The 20,018-nt window shown below is 39.1% G+C and overlaps 1 protein-coding gene across 4 annotated transcripts in view; it reads right to left on the bottom strand.

The window, feature by feature from the left end:
* Nucleotides 1-3,723: 3,723 nt before the first annotated feature.
* The window catches only part of TENT4B (terminal nucleotidyltransferase 4B), an 82,622-nt gene continuing 66,327 nt past the window's right edge, over nucleotides 3,724-20,018 (bottom strand). For 2 of the 4 annotated variants that reach the window (XM_045381392.2, XM_015443041.3), the window contains 8 exons: nucleotides 18,819-18,926; nucleotides 13,695-13,823; nucleotides 12,742-12,955; nucleotides 11,341-11,467; nucleotides 11,130-11,233; nucleotides 10,839-11,026; nucleotides 7,570-7,734; nucleotides 3,724-6,434 (listed from right to left, as the gene is read on the bottom strand). In XM_045381392.2, coding sequence (XP_045237327.1) covers nucleotides 6,258-6,434; nucleotides 7,570-7,734; nucleotides 10,839-11,026; nucleotides 11,130-11,233; nucleotides 11,341-11,467; nucleotides 12,742-12,955; nucleotides 13,695-13,823; nucleotides 18,819-18,926 — 1,212 coding nt within the window. In that variant the 3' untranslated portion in view covers nucleotides 3,724-6,257. The remainder of the gene's footprint in view (nucleotides 6,435-7,569; nucleotides 7,735-10,838; nucleotides 11,027-11,129; nucleotides 11,234-11,340; nucleotides 11,468-12,741; nucleotides 12,956-13,694; nucleotides 13,824-18,818; nucleotides 18,927-20,018) is intronic. The other 2 variants (XM_045381393.2, XM_045381391.2) reach the window with 1 other exon arrangement.

Below are 20,018 nucleotides of genomic sequence, written 5' to 3'. Positions count from 1 at the left end.
CTTCCGTGGCTGTTGGGGGGGGGGGAGTCAAACGGTTATCATTGTCTAGGACAGAGTAGGATGAAAACAACATCCTCAAGCATCTCCCAGTACTAGTATTAAAAAGGATGAGAACCAGCTTACAGAACTAGCCACAGAAATGTCATATGTGCACAAGAAAACCTGCCTAAACAGAGCTGTCTTTAAATTTTAGAAAAAGTAGTCATTCAGGTTTTACATAAGGGCTCATACCAGAGGTTTTGAAGATAAATGAAAGCACAAAGCCTTTATTGAATTGCAGATTATGAATAATAAACCAAGTGGTAAGCACTAGGGGCAGATGTGCATAGAAATGCAATTTATAAAATTTCCAAGGCAAATAATTGACATCTTTGAAGAAACTGTCGTTAGCTTAAAAAATCTTCCAGGTGTGCAATTCATTCATAGTTTTCATCACTGGTTGCCCAGTGATATGGCCTCAGGAAATGTTGAGATTTCTTAAATCATTTGTATCAAATATCTTTTTCTGGTAAATTCCTTAGTGTCTCTGCAGTGGTAACTAGACAAGACTGGAAAGTTTTCAAGATGATTCAAACCTCCAGCACCTCACAGGAGTCCACATTTCTTAACACAGAAGACAATGCTAATCAAAGAAGGAAATAAATGAAAAGGTTATTAAAAACAAATACTGGCTTCACCAAAGTTTCTAAATATACATATCTATGTATATTCCACTAAAAATGTTTAACCCAATAGTCCTTCACTCTTTATATCCAGAAACTACACTTGTTGTCCGTCACTTGTCACCCATAACAATGTGCGTTAAGGCAGGGCTGCTTTTTAATAGTAAAGACTGGAGACTCATGACACTTCTAACAAACAAGCTTGATTTATTTTAGGATTGCAAGACTTTCAAAAGACTTCTTAAAAGTGACTTCTGCAAGTTTCAATATGCAAAAATCAGAGAGGATCTTAAAATTAGGAGATTAAGTTTAGGGACAAAACAACATATTATGATAAATTGCAACTAAATATAAGAGGTAATAATGAAATGGTCTTAGGGAAGAGCTATGAATAGCACAGAATCCAAATTGAAAGATGAAGAAACATATTAACTCCAAGAATGTGGCTGATAACCCATCATTTCACTCTCTTTGAAAGGCATGGGCTAACTTCTAAGAGGCAAGTACTGAACTTCACCAAGTCACTGGCTTTGGGGAATGCTTTTCCAAGTCCCCCTTTCCCTCCCCTACCCAATTCTACCCCACCTCACCATTCAGGTTTTTGTTTGTTTTTAAGAGACAAAGGTCTTGAACTCCTGGCCTCAAGCAATCCTCCCACTGCAGCCTCCCAAAGTGCTGGGATTACAGGCGTGAGCCACCATGCCCAGCCTGAGCAACTTGTTTACTTCATACTTTCTCACTGGTACTATATGCGTTGTTTCTAGGCATCTTTAAGATAAATAACATTCCCCCAAAATATGTCCAGACTGTCCTTAGGAGAGACCTTCCATGTTACCAGGCCACACAGAAGCTGGTGTAGTGAAAGGTACCTCAGTGGTGAAGCCACAAGGACGTTAAGTTAAAACGTAGAACTAGAGATGATATGCAAATACTAATAAAAACGTTCACTGAAATACACAAGAGAACACCTGATTTCCACATCATTAGCTGTTCTTATTGACATAACTAAAATATCTCTCAGTAAATCCAGGAGCTACCACAAATTTATAATAACCAAAGTGAATGCACTACATCCATCTCTCTGGTTCCGCCTCCTTTTCTTTCAGGCTACTAGGCTATGGACAAGGTTAAACTCAATAAAGTACACACTTAAATAGAAAATGTAAAGGCCAAACATATTTTTTTTAAAAAACCAAAAACCTGAGAGACAGTAAAATAAACATTAGCAGTTTACTAACTAAAAACTGTCCTCAAATATTTAATTCTAGATATCAAATAGATCAGCAGACTTTATAAGCAATTTTTCTGGTTAATAATTTTGTCAACATTCAATATCTACATATATTTAGCTCATTATCTTTGACCAAAAAAAAGAAAAGTTGCTAATGGTGTGAAGTCAAGATGGCTCAGAACAAGATGACTGAGAAAAAGGCTTCCAGTTAGGTCGTTTTCAAATCATGTAAATAACTTCTGCAGTAAAATCTGGCTTGTTTCTTAGCTATGTTAAATATCAAGGAGCACATTAAAATTTGATCTTTAACACTTATTCTACCCACGAATGTTCTGACAAGATGGCAGGTAGCTAGTCTTGAGGGTCAGAAACCAAGGCAAGATGAACTCTTTCAAGGAATTTCACATACAAATCTTTGTTCCCACTTTAATGCTGGAATGTTAACGTCATTCTCTAAATATTTTACTAGATGAACTATGACCCTGATGAAAATTACTATCAACAGTAACTACTAAATGTAACTTTTATATTCAATTAGGTTTGTTAGAGGCATTTATAGAATATTTTGCTCACCAAATACTTAGAGAATGTGCCTTTCCAGTAACTGAAAAAGTGTAATGAACTAGGAGAAGAAGAATAGATGGGTAAGAATAAATTCTTCTGTTCATTAATTTTAATGTTTCAATATTTATCACAGCAAAATTGGGAATGTCTTTTTGATAGTTTACCATTTAATTTTGACTGTGAAGCAACCAACTGTCTAGAAACATTCTTGGTTAGTGACAGAAACATTGAGAAATCAACATGTTAGAATTCAAGGAACTGATCAAACTATAGATCAATATTAAAGTAAAACTGAGATGTAGTCATGACCAATAAAAATATCAGCAACATTTACCACTAATACCTCATAATGGTGATTTCTAACAGATCAACATTAACAACTACACCTCCCAGTCGCTGGAGAGGGCTTTGCAACGAACACGTCACAGCAAGAGAATCCTGCACTTCACGTGGTTATTACTCTTTTCTGACCCTCTAGTGTTTCCAGAAACCCCAAACACTAGTCCATAGGTTCAGGCAAACACAAGTACACTTACCATTTCATGGGGGAGGGAATGAGCAGAAAACACATGGAGATATATAAGGTTCCAGTGGAAAAAGACAATTAAAAATGCTCACCCTATTGCCCATGTTTTGCCCTGTGCAGATTTCATCTAGGAATACTGGAGCCAAATCAAATAAGCTAAATATTAATAAGGCTCAAAATGCAAGTAAAGGTAAAGTACACTCAAAACAGGCCAAAAATATAACAGAATCAACTGTTGAAGACTGGAGGGCAATTACTTATAAAAAACATAGGTCCTACAGATCCAAGCTAGATTTGAAAACTGAGTGCAACATCTCCAAACCAAACAAAGACGTTCAAAACCAGGCACCTTCACAGTCACCTTAAAGCTGGAGGGAAAAAATGGATATACTTTTATCATAAAACATAACCCATAAGATTTTGTGCTGACACCTCACCAACCCATCAGCACCTCTAAAAAACAGTATTTAAATATTAATATTTCTAATGGCCAGGTACACATACATGACTGCCAGAGAAATGTCACCAGAGTGAGGCAGAATTTGTAAAATCCCATTCTACAAGTATTAGCAAAGGAAGGTTATGATTCATGGATATGAATGGACTATAATATATAAATGACACATTTCTGATATATTCACAAAATCTTTATAGAAAGTATTAAAACTCAAAAAAGAAGTAAGATAGGAGTCAAATAGAGAGATGAAATGTATAAAACAAATGAGCAGGCAAACTAAAAGTTATTGAAAGTATTTTACTTCAGATTGAAAAATGAACAGCTTCCACACTGTTCACTGCAAGATACACAGTATTCACGAATACAATGCTGGTCATTTGAGGAAATGTATACACACCTCAATTTCTCCTTCATGCTTTTTTCTTTTAGAAAGATACTGTTTACCAAAAAGAAACTTCAGCAGTACAGGAAAAACTATTTTCCCAATAAATTTACGAAAACCTAAGATTCCCAATGGAATCAAGATTATCTTCCCGCTACCACCACCTTAATATAATCACATGCTTATTGGAACACTAATATTCGCACCCTAAGAGTACATTTACTTTCAACAATGAGGGTGATTCTTTAAAAACAAACAAACAAAAAACAACAAAAAAAACTTCAGTGTGGTAAATGTAACATAGATCTCTGCAAGTATTAAGTGTCTGAAATAGGCAGCTAATACTGGATTTAATATTATTTTATAAATAATTGTTCCCTTAGCAGTAAACATAAGTCTACACATTCACAATTGTCCTAGAAAATAAATACTGTGATTATGCACAATGTTATGACAAACTAGTTTCAAAAACAAAAGCTCAACATCTCGATAAAAATTCTGATCAGAATGTGACTCAAAAATTTAAAACATTGTCAAAATAACATCACATTTAAAATCTTCCACAGTTTACACGAGTACTATGAGTTTCCAGTTTCGGAACACATTTTTCCATTGTGAATTAAAATATGAACATATTGAAAATTGTTAATTTCAGTGATGACATCAGTTTTGGTCTTACTTTAGCATTATTTTCTTTATAAAAAGTTACACTAAGTGTCCATTAATGGTCTGATTGGTCTTCAGTATTTCATAAATGTATATAAAAGAAACTCCTAAAAGCCAATAGTACTTTATATGTATATATATATAAAAGAATCTTGTCTCAGAAATGGCTGTATTTAACAGAGCCATACACACTGATGCTAAACATAAGAGCTTTCACCCTGAAAGAAAGCATTTTCAGAAATGTCACTTACATTCTATTATATTAAATATTCCCAACTGAGTTTCAAACTCAACAGGTAATGATAACAGAATTATACATCTCATTGCACTCAAAGCTGACTACAACCAAAATTTACAGTATGATTGAAACAAGCCAATGCTTAAAAAAGTTTTAATTAATGATAACAATTCCATGAAAGAAGAGGATAAAGAATGGGATGACAAGAAGTATTTGGTCTTAATAAGGCAATACAAAATAGATCCATTATCAAAGACCATTTAATTTGGAAAGATCAACAATACCAAAAGCATAAAGTGGAATATAAGAAAATAGTTTTTTATAAGTATGATTTAATTAAAGCTGTTTACAGTTATTCTCCCACAGTAGTTAAGCATGAATTTTAAAAAGAATAAGAGATGAGAAACAGGCACACGCAGCACACAGGGTTAGAGAAGCCAGCATGCAAAGTCTGTGGAACTCGAAGTTTCACTGCAACAGGAATGAGACCAGACATGGGTGGCCGTTTTTTTTTTTTGGTTTTGTTTTTTGGGGGTTTTTTTTCCTATTAGGAAGAAATGGGGGGGAAAAAAAAAGACTGCAAAGGCAGCAAACACAAAGTCATGTAATTGCCCATTGCCCAAGATGACAGCACTATAGAAAACAGTTGCAAGTTAATTCTCAGAGATGACCAGAGATTTTTCAGTGTTTACACAAAGTACATAGTATTTTTTTTTTTTTTTTTTTTTTACAAAATAAAATAAACATCATTTGCCACCATCAACCTTTTCTTTAGAGAGGAGAAATTTTTGCAGCAGGACACAAGGGTTCTATTAAGTCATTTCAATGCTGAGAAAAACAAATTGAGTAATAGAACTAATCACTTCCCTATATATGGATGTTAAGATGACAATTTAGATTATTTTTCAAACTAATCCTGAGAAAAAATCTGTTTACAATTTAAACAGTAATGTTATGTAAAAAGTATTATTAACAAATCCACTATTACAAATATCAATTTCCTATATGGTCTTCTATACATACACACAATAAAATGGTAAATATATGCAAAAATATTAAAAAAAAAAAAAAAAAACATGCACAGATCACTTTCCCCTTTGGAATCTGGACTTCCTATCAGATACCTTTGTTTTCCTTCCCCACCCCATCCTCTGATATTGTTTCTATCACCCTACCAACACTGAATACTATTCCCTATAACTCTGCATAAAGCCAATGAGAAATATATTTATTTTACATTCAAGCTTTAAATCTTAAAATGACCCTGTTGTAGCATATGACTTATCAAATAAGCAGCCTTTTTTTCCCCCTTTTATGCTTGCTTTTTTTTTTTTTTTTTTTTTTTTTTTTTTTTTTTTTTTTGCAGTTGTCAGTCTTCATGATCCATTCTGTGGCGAGCTGGGAAAAAACGCAGTTGCTAAATCAACGTCTGAACAGTGTGAGGCTCCTGAATGTCTCCCAGGAGTCCCTGCGCAACTGTCCTGAGCATGAGATCATTGCACAGAGAAGACAGTCCACCGCGCAGCGCCGACTATCTACAGAGGTCTGAGAGGGGCGCGTCCCTCTTGTGTTTCCTCTTTTTGCCATGGTAATACTGATTATTGGATTTGCCTTGATGTTGTTTGTTTGTCATCAAGGAACCATGGCTTGTTTGAGTTGTACCTTGGAAGCCTTTGCTGGAAGAACGAAAGAGCCTTGCTGATCCATGCTGCAGAAACAGAAAACGACCACAAAGACATCAGTATTGCAGAAAAGCATCTGGATTTGGGGCAGCTTTCAAAACTAGGAATATGCTGGCTAGAGAGTTACCTTACTGACCACTGACTTATCTAGTGGGCAGAAAAAGCTGTTACAGGGGTTAACTCTTTTTAGCTCTGAAACCCTTACTTTATTTTAATGGAAATATTGAAAAGCATAGACCACTCGCTTACCTTCTTAACAGTGTGTGTGGGATGTAAAGGTTTTCTTAAGAAACCTACCAACCCAAATACCACATCATAAGTCACGTAGCGGGAAGAGGCTCTTGGACATGACAGGCACACGGGTAGGTTGGGGTCAGCACAGGTGGCCGCTCCCTTCCTGCTATTCATGGCCTGTGGCTTTCTCATGACCCCAGTCCCTTCTGTCAACCCTGTCACTTGAACTGGTATTTTGAGTCTGTGTCTGGCATACATGGCTAAAAGCCACGGAGGTAAAATGAACTCAGTGAGTCAAATCAGACACAAGGTAACAGCCAAGAGGCCTCTTCCCAGGTTCCCAGTTATAGTTAGGAGTGACCCAGCCTCAGGCCAGAGCCCCATATCAATGGCTTCCTCCCCTCACTCTGAGTCATTACTCAGTTAATGACAATTCTAGGCAACAAAAAAACTTAAACTAGAGTATCTCTGTGGCCTTTTAAGTCCAGGCTAATGTTAATCAACTGACCATGCCTGACAGCCAGCTGATCATTTCAACACGGGCAACAAGCTATTGAACATTAAAATATTAGAAAAGGATACATTATTCCCAGACATGCACACTGCCATGAGGCCTCACGAAACCTTCATGCCAGCTTATTTCATGTACAATTGAAACATTTTTTATACGGTAGTTTGGCTGGAACATCTTATAAGGACCAGTCAATAGATTTCTGAAGAGGTTTATGTTACAATGGTGTCTCACAAAGATCCTTAGGACATCCTGTTCCTAGAAGCACTGTCATGTGTTGGAATCTCTTAGAATAAAGTAAGTTTGTTCTTCAATCTAGCGTTTTCTTCAAACCCATGCTGCATATTATTCACATGTAGGAAACTCTAAATATTTTGTATCAAACACTAACAATTAAAAACCCACGTTCCACATACCTGAGATTTGTTGGTGCTGTTGGATGTGTTAGTGGTTTGGGTATTTTGCATTTTGCCAACTGCCTGAGAGGACTCCAGGGATACATCTTGCGACCCTACTCGGTTCCCGGTGGACGGACGGCAAAGCAGCTGTTTCGGGGTTTTGCATGGTGTTGCATCGGAATCCTAACACAAGTCACATGAGTTATAATGTGACATATTAGTAATTTAGATACTCAATATTCAGAAAGAAAAACAATTTTGGTTAAAGTACTCTCTAGACTAAATTTAAACATTTGGGAGTTAAAAGAAGCACACTGAGGAATTTACAAAATTAATTGTTTGTTTAAATTTTCCTCTAAACATTTAAAGTGACTGATTTTATCAGAGAGCTTCTGTTCATTGTTAAATCCACTGCCCACATCTTACCTTGAAGGAGCTCACAGAGGTCTGAGTTTATTTGTTTTTTTATTTATAGAAAATGAAAGAGTATGGTAAAGAGTGAGGAACCTAGGTCCTAGTCCCTGGCTTCAGCCAGACACAAGATGTCATTTGTCTGTAATGACAAATCAATGATCATTCCAACCAAACATACTGGTGTGGGTGGGTGCAGACTTCCCAGCGACAGTGGGCTGAGCCCCACCTGTTTCTGGGCTGCTTGGGCCATGACAATGCTACGTCTCTCTGCAGGTCTCCACCCTGGCCCTGGCACTTTACCCAGTATCTCAGAGTCGCAGTCTCTCACTTCCCAAGACTCCATCTCCCTGTGTCTGTGACATCTAGCTTGGCATTCTGTCCTCCAGAGCATACTGCTCTAGGAACCAAAAAGGCACACGGGGAGATTTTGCACAGGAGGATTTATGATTCCATATTGACACACGGTCATCAACAACATACAATATTTAGATTACTTTTCATGTCCTACACTTAATAAAGTTAAAATCAAACAGGTAAGCCTGCTTTAGATATCAAATCAGTAAACTACAAATTAACCTTGATTTTAAAAGGTAACTTACGTTGTAATTGACACATAAATTCTATCAGGATGGGGGAAGAAAAAAAATTCTATCAGGGTAGAAAGAGAAAGTAGATTAGAAATTACCAGAGGATAAGGGAGGGAAGGAAGAATTAGGAGAAACTACTACTAAATGCAGGGTTTCTTCTTGGGGTATGGAAATGTTCTAGAATTACTGGAGACGGTTGCACAACATTGTGAATATGTTCTAAAAACCACTGAATTGTACATTTTTAATGCTGAATTTTATGTTAATTATACCTCAATTAAAAAAAATTTGGCTGGGCACAGTGGCTCACACCTCTAATCCCAGCACTTTGGGAGGCCTAGGCGGGTGGATCACGAGGTCAGGAGATCGAGATCATGGTGAAACCCCGTCTCTACTAAAAATACAAAAAATTAGCCAGGTGCGGTGGCGGGCACCTGTAGTCCCAGCTACTCGGGAGGCTGAGACAGGAGAATGGCGGGAACCCGGGTGGTGGAGCTTGCAGTGGGCCAAGATCACGCCACTGCACTCCAGCCTGGGCAACAGAGCGAGACTCCGTCTCAAAAAACAAAAAAAACAAAAAAACAAACAAAATTCAACCAGGAAGCTGAAAAAAATTGAGTGAAAGAAGCCTTACACAAAAGTATATTCTATGTGGTTCCATATATATGAAATTCTGAAACAGGCAAAACTAACTATGGTGTCAAAAAGTCATAACAGCTGGGCTCACACCTGTAATCCCAGCACTTTGGGAGGCCAAGGTGGGCAGATCACAAGGTCAGGAGCTCACGACCAGCCTGGCCAACATGGTGAAACCCCATCTCTACTAAAAATAGAAAAAATTAGCTCGGTGTGGTGGCACGTGCCTGTAATCTCAGATACTCAGGAGGCTGAGGCAGGAGAATTGCTTGAACCCAGGAGGTGGAGCTTGTGGTGAGCGAAGATCATGCCATTACATTCCAGCCTGGGTGACACAGCAAGACTCCGTCTCAAAAAAAAAAAAAAAAAGAAAGAAAGAAAAATGTTAAAGGCCAGGTGGGGTGGCTCATGCTTGTAATCCCAGCAACTTAGGAGGTTGAGGCGGGTGGATCACGAGATCAGGAGTTCAAGACCAGCCTGACCAACATAGTGAAACCCCGTCTCTACTAAAAATAAAAAAAATTAGCCAGGCACGGTGGTGGGCACCTGTAATCCCAGCTACTCAGGAGGCTGAGGCAGGAGAATCGCTTGAACCCGGGAGGCAGAGGCTGCAGTGAGCCAAGATCACACCACTGCACTCCAGCCTTGGCGACAGGGCGAGACTCCATCTCAAAAAAAAAAAAAAAATCGTAACAGTGGTTCCCTCTGAGGGTGGGGTTAGGGATTGATGAAAGAATCATGAGCTTGCTCTTTGGGTTGACGGTAATATTTGTACCTTATTAGGATTTTGGGCTATACATGTGTATGTATGTATTTGATAAAATTTAGTGAACATATGAGCAAGTAACCTAGACCCTGAAAGTAAAACAATTAGGGAAATTAAAAAAAAAAATGTAGTAAATGTACAATTAAGATTTCCTTATATGTCAATTTCATATCAAAAGGAAAAAATAGGCTGGGCACGGTGGCTCACGCCTGTAATCCCAGCACTTTGGGAGGGTGGCAGGTGGATCACTTGAGTTCAGGAGTTTGAGACCAGCCTGGCCAACAAGGTTAAACCCCGTCTCTACTAAAAATACAAAAAAATTAGTCCTGTGTGGTAGCAGGCGCCTGTAATCCCAGCTACCCAGGAGGCTGAGACAGGAGAATCGTTTGAACATGGGAGGCGGAGGTTGCAGTGAGCTGAGATCATACCACTGCACTCCAGCCTGGGCGACAGAGGGAGACCCCGTCTCAAAAGAAAAAAAAGGGAAAAAACAATAAACAAATATTGGAGTCTGGCTACAAGGATGCACAAGCTACAGTACTCTAGGGGAACTGATGTCTGTAATCTACTTTGAAATAGATCAAAGAATAAGATGAATTAATGGATAGAGTGATGGATAGACAGGTATGAGATAAGCAAGTAAAAGGTTAATGGCAGAATCTATTGGTGAGTACATGAATGCTCACTAAAATTTGTTCACTTTTGCTGTATGCTTGAAATTTTTCATAACAAAATGTTGAGAAAAAGTACAAGCATGGAAGTTATTAAAATATCCCAGTAAAATGTAAGCAAAGGAAGTAGCCTTAGCCTTCAAGACAGCGTTAACCCCAGCAAGAGAACGTGCATGCATCTGAGTTCAGAAGAGCTGAGGCTATCATACTTACTACATCGCTAGAGCTGGACTGTGTGGCAGAAGAGGACGACACTGGACCTGATGAAGAGTTTGAAGAGTGTTTACTAAGAGATTCCGAGGTTTTACTTCTACATTTTCCAAGGGCTTCATTTTCTTCAGATAGATTATTATTACATTTATCTAACTGCTGAGTATCTACTATCAAGGTAACACCATTTCCTGAAAGAGTGGCAAAAGATTGGAAAACGTTTCTTCCCATTAAACGCACACAACACAGAAAAGCCTCTAATACTCAGTCAATCGACCAAGGAAAATATCTTACCATTGCATGAAGGCTCAGGTCTATTCTTCAAGCCCCACTGCTTTGATATCCAATCTCTGTATGTGGCGACTTCATCTGTTACTCTAATTATTCTACCTAGTATGCTGCACGTGTTTAAAAAGAAAGGGAGAGGGAGGGAATAACATTAATTTGAAGATAAGAAGCCACAACCAATTTTGACACAATGGGCTGGTTACACATGAACTTTTACCTTTCTGTTTCATTGTTGGGATAGTACTTTGCTATTGGTGATACAGCATGACTCAAAACAACGTAGGCATAATCAAAGGCCTGCTTCACTTGCATGGCCCCATATGAACTCCTTCCAACATCATTACCTTTAAAAGAAATATAGGTAACATAGTAAGCTTGACTGTGCTTAATGTGCACTAAATGTTGACGACCCTCTTCCAGGAGAGCAAGGGCCATAGCTATCCCACCAGAGTTGTGCCTGGAAGCTGAGCTGTGAGCTGTTCCCAAAGCTCCCCAGTCTCTGAATATGTGCATCATGCAGTTGGTACTTCATTATGGTGTATCAGTTGTCGAAATGTATTCTGGCCCATCAAGAACTATCCCATTCCATACATAAACAGTTATGCAAACAAAAGAAATAGCGCCCTGTTCACTCCTAAGAGTGAAACCCCAAGTTACATTAGAAATACTTCTATATTTTTGGGGTTTATATTAGCTATATATCTATTTATCACTCTAAATTATGAGCCCCTAAAAAGCAAGGATCATCTTGCTGAAAAGTCTTCGTGTCCTTTGGCCCAATGCTTTTGAACACAGCAGGCTCCCAATCAATGTAATGTTTTCTCAGTGAATAAACACATAGAACTATTAATGTTTATAAGGCAGCTCAATAAGCCAGAAATGGTTCCTAGGCAACTACTGTATCTTTTCACTCCCTTTCCTTACTCATTTTCAAAGTTTACACATTAAAGCAAATGACTAAAAGCACTTCCACTGAAGTCCAACAACGCTGAATCTAAATATTTTACAATTATATCAAGAAAAAATATTGCTCAGAAAAATCAGGACACAAGCAAGCAAACAGAACTTCAAAAAAGCATGGAAGGAATTTACTTTCTGCTTACTTTCAAGCCCACACGAAGCTGGAAAAAGCACAAAGAGACATGCAAAATCAAAGAGGAAAGGAGAAATTCAAAAAGAAAATACATTGTCTCCTTGCATCCTTCTGCTCATGAATTCAAAGATATATTACTGTGCTTGCTGCCTCTAAGGACTTCAGAATCATCTCATTAAAGCCTCATTAATTGCTGACAACTGGTTATAATCAAGGCAATAAGGACCCAAGAAAAAGGAGAAGCAGCCACCAAACATGAATCCATCCAAATAAGTAATGCCTTTTCTACTATGCTTTTAGGGTTAAACAGATTCTACTCCCTACTTATCTGGAAGTCTCCAAGGTGTTTTTCTATTGTCTGTGTCTGTTTATTTTAGTATGTTTGCTCATGAAATATTTTGATGAAAAAAGAGTAACAATTAGAAGTTGTTCCTTCATTTTTCATCTAAAGAGAATTTAAAGTATAATAAGGTGACTGACAGTGCCCTCTCTTTGAATGCCCAAAAATTTACCTAATTTCAATACCTGGTTGTAAAGGATCTTCGATATAAAGCATTGATGGCCTGTAGCCATCTAGCATATTTTTCTGTACTTCATCTTTGGCCACATATGAACCACCATCCTTTATCCGGATGCCAGTCTTTAAATAATTGAAGTGTCGTCCATATAATTCAAAAAATTCTATTAAGAGAACACCATAGTTTGTATTGGGGATGCAAGCATCTTCCCTGGGATGTAACTAAAAGCAGAAAAGAAGAAATTATATTGGATTTTTGCTAAATTATCAAGGAGAGGGGGAATAAATTATATTCTAACTTCTACAAGCAATATTATTATAATTTTGGTTTAGCATAGCAGTCAATTGATAATGGGATAACAGCAGCCTATACTGCTGTTACACACAACACTAAAGTCCCATGGTGCGGGAATGGTGGGAGACTGTTTGTAAGGCTGAATTTTACAGGTGCACCAGGCTGCCGACCAGGGCTGGCTTGGCCCAAGACATCAGCAAAGTCGTTCTGACTCACGAATAGACTCAGGCAGTTGGCAACCCTGCGCCACATAAACACACCCATTTACAATACTAAGACTCGAATTTGCTCATCCAAATAGCAAATCTCAATTCCAACTAAACTTACAAGATTTAGCTGCTTAGAAGACATTCTTATTGCTGGCACTTATACTATTTACGCTTATGGAAACCAGGCCGTACATTCTGCATGTTAAAATTTGCAGTGAAAAGTCTCAAAAATACTAGAATATATGGGATTTAAAACCAAAAATATTCTTTCACAGGAATTTAAAAATATGTATTTGCTAAATGATAAAAATGTACCCAGTTTAAAGGGAAAAACCGTAAGGAATCAAGGAAAGCAATGCAATTACAGGTTGATTTTGATTTTTTCCAAAATGTTTCCCAGCTGATTGATCACTTTTGCTTTTAGTGTGCACTAGCATGGTATACCCATATGACTTACCTGAAGGAAACTGACTGCCATTAAAAAGAGACTATAAGAACCAATTCCACCTGTAAATACTTCATTAAGGTCCCTCTGCAATAGGAATTGTTTCAATACTAAAACCAAGTATGGCAATACAGGATATTTCTGAAAAAGAAAATTGTATTTTCAATGAATTCCTGTATCAGCAACAGATCTAAGCATTAAGAGGGGCATAAATTGGTCCTTACATTATAAAATTTGGTAGCGATATACAACATACTTAATTTTCCATTCTAAGAGTAAGCTATTAAAAAAAAGTAAACTATAGGTAATGAATGGTTCTCCCCTTATATCTAAAATGTAAGACATGTACACAGGAATAATAGCATCTAAGTATTTGCTACAGGGCTGGGCATGGTGGCTCATGCCTGTAATCCCAGCACTTTGGGAGACCAAGGCAGGCAGATTACCTGAGGTCAGGAGTCAGAGACCAGCCTGGCCAACATGATGAAACCCTGTGTCTACTAAAAATACAAAAAACAGCCAGGAGTAGTGGCAGGAGCCTGTAATCCCAGCTACTTGGGAGGCTGAGGCAGGAGAATCACTTGAACCCGGGAGGCAGAGGATGTAGTGAGGCGAGATCGTGCCATTGCACTCCAGCCTGGGCGACAGAGCAAGAATCCATCTCAAAAAAAAAAAAAAAAAAAAAGTACTTGCTATAGGATAGAAACACAAACAGCATGTAACTGATGATGCTCATTTGTGACCATGACCCTCTAATATTCATTTGTAAACAGATAATAGAAAGAGTACAAGGACAAAGTCACCAACATCTTAAAGCACTAAATCAGTGAGATTTTTAAGAATCACTTCTCTTGGTGGCGCGCCACTGTAGACTAGGGACCTTTAGATTATTCTGCCACAGTCCTGGGGCAAACAAGAATCCGGCCTGCTGACTTACACATGGGCTGATGACTACAAACAGACCACCCCTCCCTTCCACGCTTTACAGGGAATGAGGCAGGGCTATCCTAGAGAACACCTGAACGGACAAGTATGTACAGAATGAGTCCACCTTTTGCTGTGCACATATTCATTCACTCCTCTCTGTAAGCCATGCCATAGGCTGAGGCCACTGAGGAAAACAAAGCAGGCACAACATCTTCAAAGAAGTCTTAACAGCTATTATTACTTAGGGTGGTAAAATTACTAGTTATTTCCATTTTTCTCCCCCTCACTCTGTCACCCAGGCTGGAGTACAGTAGCACAATCTTGGCTCACTGCAATCTCCAGCTCCTGGGCTCAAGTGATCCTCCCACCTCAGCCCACGACACCCAGCTAATTTTTGTATTTTTGTAGAGACAGGGTTTTACCACTGGTCTTGAACTCCTGAGCTGGTCTTGAACTCCTGAGCTCAAGTGATCTGCCTGCCTGGGCCTCCCAAAGTGTTGGGATTACAGGTGTGAACCATAGCACCTGGCCAGTGATTTCTATTTTTTTCTTTACTCTTATCTCTGTTTTCTAGATGTCCTACAGTGAACACGCATGGCTTCTATAAAAAAGAAAAAAAAAAAAAGCTTATACTTTTGCAAATTGTATCAAACTAAGCAAGCATAGGAAAGAACAAAAATATGGAGAAGTAAGTATTTTTAAACATTGTGGGCTGGGCACGGTGGCTCACGCCTGTAATCTCAGCACTTTGGGAGGCCGAGGTGGGCAGATCACTTGAGGTAGGGAGTTCGAGACCAGCCTGGCCAACATGGAAAAACCCCATCTCTACTAAAAATACAAAAATTAGCCGGGCGTGGTGGCACACGTATGTAGATCCAGCTATTCTAGAGGCTGAGGCACAAGAATCATTTGAACTCGGGAGGTGGAGGGTACAATGAGCCAAGATCGCACCACTGCATTCCAGCCTGAGTGACAGAGCAAGACTCTGTCTCAAAAAAAAAAAAAAAAAAAAAAAAAAAAACATTGTAGTTAAGTCAGTCTAGATACAGTTCCCTTCCAAAGAACAATAAGGGGTCAGGTTTGGTGGCTCATGCCTGTAATCCCAACATTTTGGGAGGTCAAGCAAGGAGGACTGCTTGAGCCCAGGAGTTTAAGAACAGCCTGGGCAACATAGCAAGACCTCATCTCTATTTAAAAAAAAGGAAAAAAAAAAGGGGGGGGGCCACATAGCAAGACCTCATCTCTACTTTGAAAAAAAAAAAAAGTGGCCGGGCTTGGTGGCTCACGCCTATAATCCCAGCACTTCGAGAGGCTGAGGAGGGCGGATCACCTGAGGTCGGCGTTTGAGACCACCCTGGCCAACATGATGAAACTACATCTCTACTAAAAATACAAAAATTAGCTGAGCGTGGTGGTGAGCACCTGTAATCCCAACTACTCAGGAGGATGAGGCAGGAAAATCGCTTGAACCCAGGAGGCGGAGGTTGCAGTGAGCCGAGATCACGCCCCTGCACTCTATCTAGCCTGGGCAACAGAGTGAGACTCCATTAAAAAAAAAAAAAAAAAAGGTAGCCAGGTGTGGTAGGCCCGCCTGTGATCCCAGATACTCATGCTAAGGTGGGAGGATCACTTGAGCCCAAGAGGCTGAGGCTGCAGTGAGCCATGATCACTGCACTCTAGCCTGGGTACCAGAGTGAGACCCGGTGTCAAAAAATGAAAGAAAGGAAGAAAAGGAAGAAGGAAGGAAAAGGGAAAGGGGAAGGAAGAAAAGGAGAAAAGAAAAGAAAAGAAGAGGAAGGGAAAGAAAAAGAGAGAAAAGAGAAAGGGAGGGACAGAGGAAGAGAGAGAGGGATAGGGAGAGGGAGAAGAAAAGGGGGAGGGAGAGAGAGAAAATGAGAATGTGAAAGAATAAATAATTAGGGAAATATCTAACGCAGTTTTACCTGGATATACCCTTCGACCTCAAAATTTTGCTTCTGGGACTCTTCCTACAAACATTTTGCACGTGTAAAGCAAGATGCATGCATGGAAGTATATTCGTCAATCCCTTTTTCTAACAGCAAAAGAAAAACTGGAACAACACTGAAGAACTGCTAAATCAAGCAGCCACAGTCTTACAAAAGACTACTGCCTGTGTAACCAACAAAAAGAATAAAGCAAGCCTCTATGCGTCAATATGGAAGAAACCTCCAAAACATTAAGTTTTTACAAAGGTATGAGACAATGTGTGTACAATGTGCTACTCCTTTGCTTATAATTTTAAAGAACATAAAAAAGCAACACAAAAAATAATAACTGGCAATGAGAAATTCTATAAAAATGATCTAAGTATCTATGGTGTAAGGGTGACTCACTTTACACCATCTCTTCATACTGATGAATGTTATCATGCATACGAATTTCAATTTTTAAAAGCTTTTTTCCAGAAAAATATTAGACAGGCGCACATGCACACACACATACACACACCCAATATAGTGAGATTATGGATAATATTTCTTTAATTTTCTGCTTTTCTGTCTTCCATATATTTATGCAAGATGATAATGCTTGCAACATCAAGTAGTTAACATTTTTTCTTAAAAAACAAAGAAGAAATAGAAACTTTAGAGCTGCTTGAGGAAAAAAAATTGTGAATATTCTAACAGAAGCCAAAGGAGTTAATGGTTTAGGTTAGAGAGGAGAAAGCTGACAACTATCTAAGTATGTAAAATGTTCCACAGATAATGGTGACAAATTCTTCTCTATCTTGGAAGAAAATAGAATAGAAATAAACTTAAATCATTTCAAAATAGAAGTAAGGAAGCCTGTAGGAAACACCTTAAAGGTAATTTAGGGATTGAAATCTAGAAAATGCTCTTAAAACTCTTAACCTATTTCCCGTTTAGAAAAAAAAAAGTACAGCCGGGCACGGTGGCTCACGCCTGTAATCCCAGCACTTTGGGAGGCTGAGGTGAGCAGATTGCAAGGTCAGGAGTTCAGGACCAGCCTGGCCAATACGGTGAAACTCCATCTCTACTAAAAATACAAAAATTAGCCAGGCATGGCGGCGGGTGCCTGTAGTCCCAGGTACTTGTGAGATCGAGGCAGAAGAATTGCTTGAACCTGGGAGGTGGAGGTGGCAGTGAACCAAGATCGCACCACTGCACTCCAGCCTGGGTGACAGAGCGAGACTCTGCCTCAAAAAAAGAAAAAAAAGAAAGTGCAGCTCACTGCCCACGCAGTATTCTTGGGGCAAACAGGAAATGGGTTAAAGGAAAGGTTCTTAATCTGAACTCCTGAAGGTTAAAAACAGATGGAATCAACTGTGTAGCAGAATTCCATCTCTTCTGTCTCTACAAGGAAGGATCTAGAGCAGACAATTTCTTCAAAAGCTTTCTCAACTTTTAATTCTTACTTGAGGTCACATTATAAGTTAATCACTGATCATTACAAGCAGATTCAAAGAAAGCAAAACCATTGCATACAAAAGTAAGGTGCAGGCTGAGCATGGTGGCTCATGCCTATAATCCCAGTGCTTTGGGAGGCTGAGGCAGGAGGATTGCTTGAGGCTAGGAGTTAGAGACCAGCCTGGCCAACACAGCGAGATCCCCAACACTTAAAAAAAAAAAAAGGCCGGGCGCGGTGGCTCAAGCCTGTAATCCCAGCACTTTGGGAGGCCGAGACGGGCGGATCACGAGGCCAGGAGATCGAGAGACGATCCCGGCTAACACGGTGAAACCCCGTCTCTACTAAAAAATACAAAAAAACTAGCCAGGCGAGGTGGCGGGCGCCTGTAGTCCCAGCTACTCGGGAGGCTGAGGCAGGAGAACGGCGTAAACCCGGGAGGCGGAGCTTGCAGTGAGCTGAGATCCGGCCACTGCACTCCAGCCTGGGTGACAGAGCAAGACTCCGTCTCAAAAAAAAAAAAAAAAAAAAAAGCCAGGTGTAGTGGCTCACGCCTGTAGTCCCAGCTACTTGGGAGGCTGAGGTGAGATGATCACTTGAACCCAGGAGTTTGAGGCTGTAGTGGGTCATGATCCAGCCACTGAACTCCAGCTTAGGTGACCGAGTGAGACCCTAGCTCTATTTTAAAAAGAGAGAAAGAGAGAGAGAGAGAGAGAGGTGTTTGTCAGCAACATGCATATAAAAATACTAGACCACCACCACAACAGAATCTTAAAATTACGTTTCTAATAGTTTTATTGTATAAACACTAAATTCTCTGACCTTGGTAAAATCTTTGATGAGGTCAGCTGCTCTCACGCCATTCTGTACATTAAAGCTGATATCAACTTTCACTTCAGTAAAAGAATCTGTTAGTTTAATAATAGGTACCTATAAAGAGAAGAAAGGTAAAATGTAAATGCTTTAACCAGATTAAATGACAAAATCAGGGGATGGAGGGTTACTAGACATGAGGTCTCCATCATCTCATGCGAGCATAAGAACACTGAGTATTCTAAATATGGCACACCCCAGTAACCCTGGACTGCTACAAATACCATATGTTGCATATTTAGCATTGGGCCCCATACAATATATTTTGTAATTTCTATAAATTGAGAATTTTGTTTGGTGTCCAATTTTTGATTATTTATTTTTATTGTTTATATTTAAGGCATACATGTTTTGATATACTTATCTTGATATACATACTGAAGTGATTACCACAGTTAAGTAAATTAATATGCCCATCATCTCGTTTATTAGTTGACATATAGTTATAATAATTTTTAAATTATCTAACAAAAACCTTCCTCAATACTTTGGAGAACACTTTCTGAGTATAAGATGAAGAACAATGAATACTAGGTATTAAATGTTTTGTATCATCAAACTGTTTCTAATAAGAAAATTGCTGGATTCTTAAGGTATACACTACAACCCCCTTGCATTACTGGTCAGTTTTGCAAATAGCCCAAAAAGCAACCTGACAAGATAAGATATAAAAATTATTCTCAAAAACTGACATGATTATTTACATGAGCTATCAGGAGTTCTTTTCAAAAAATGCTCCAACTTGGGCAACACAGGGAGACCCTATCTCTACAAAAAAAATTTTTTTTTAAATAAACAAGGCGTGGTAGGGTGCGCCTGTAGTCCCAGCTACACATAAGGCTGAGGTGGGGGGATCACTTGAGTCCAGGAGTTAGGGAACAGCCTGGGCAACATAGTGAGACTGTATCTCTCTCTAAAAAAATGAATAAAATATTGCTGGGCGCAGTGGCTCACGCCTGTAATCCCAGCACTTTGGGAGGCTGAGGCGGGGCGGCTTACGAGGTCAGGAGATTGAGACCATCCTGCCTAACACAGTGAAACCCCGTCTCTATTAAAAATACAAAACATGAGCCGGGAGTGGTGGCAGGCGCCTGTAGTCCCAGCTACTCGGGAGGCTGAGGCAGGAGAATGGTGTGAACCCGGGAGGCG

Source organism: Macaca fascicularis, chromosome 20, assembly GCF_037993035.2.
Source record: "Macaca fascicularis isolate 582-1 chromosome 20, T2T-MFA8v1.1".
In the NCBI taxonomy this organism is placed as follows: Eukaryota; Metazoa; Chordata; class Mammalia; order Primates; family Cercopithecidae; genus Macaca; species Macaca fascicularis.
Note: the sequence above shows the minus strand (reverse complement) of the source record. Positions and strands in the feature narration are given on the sequence as shown.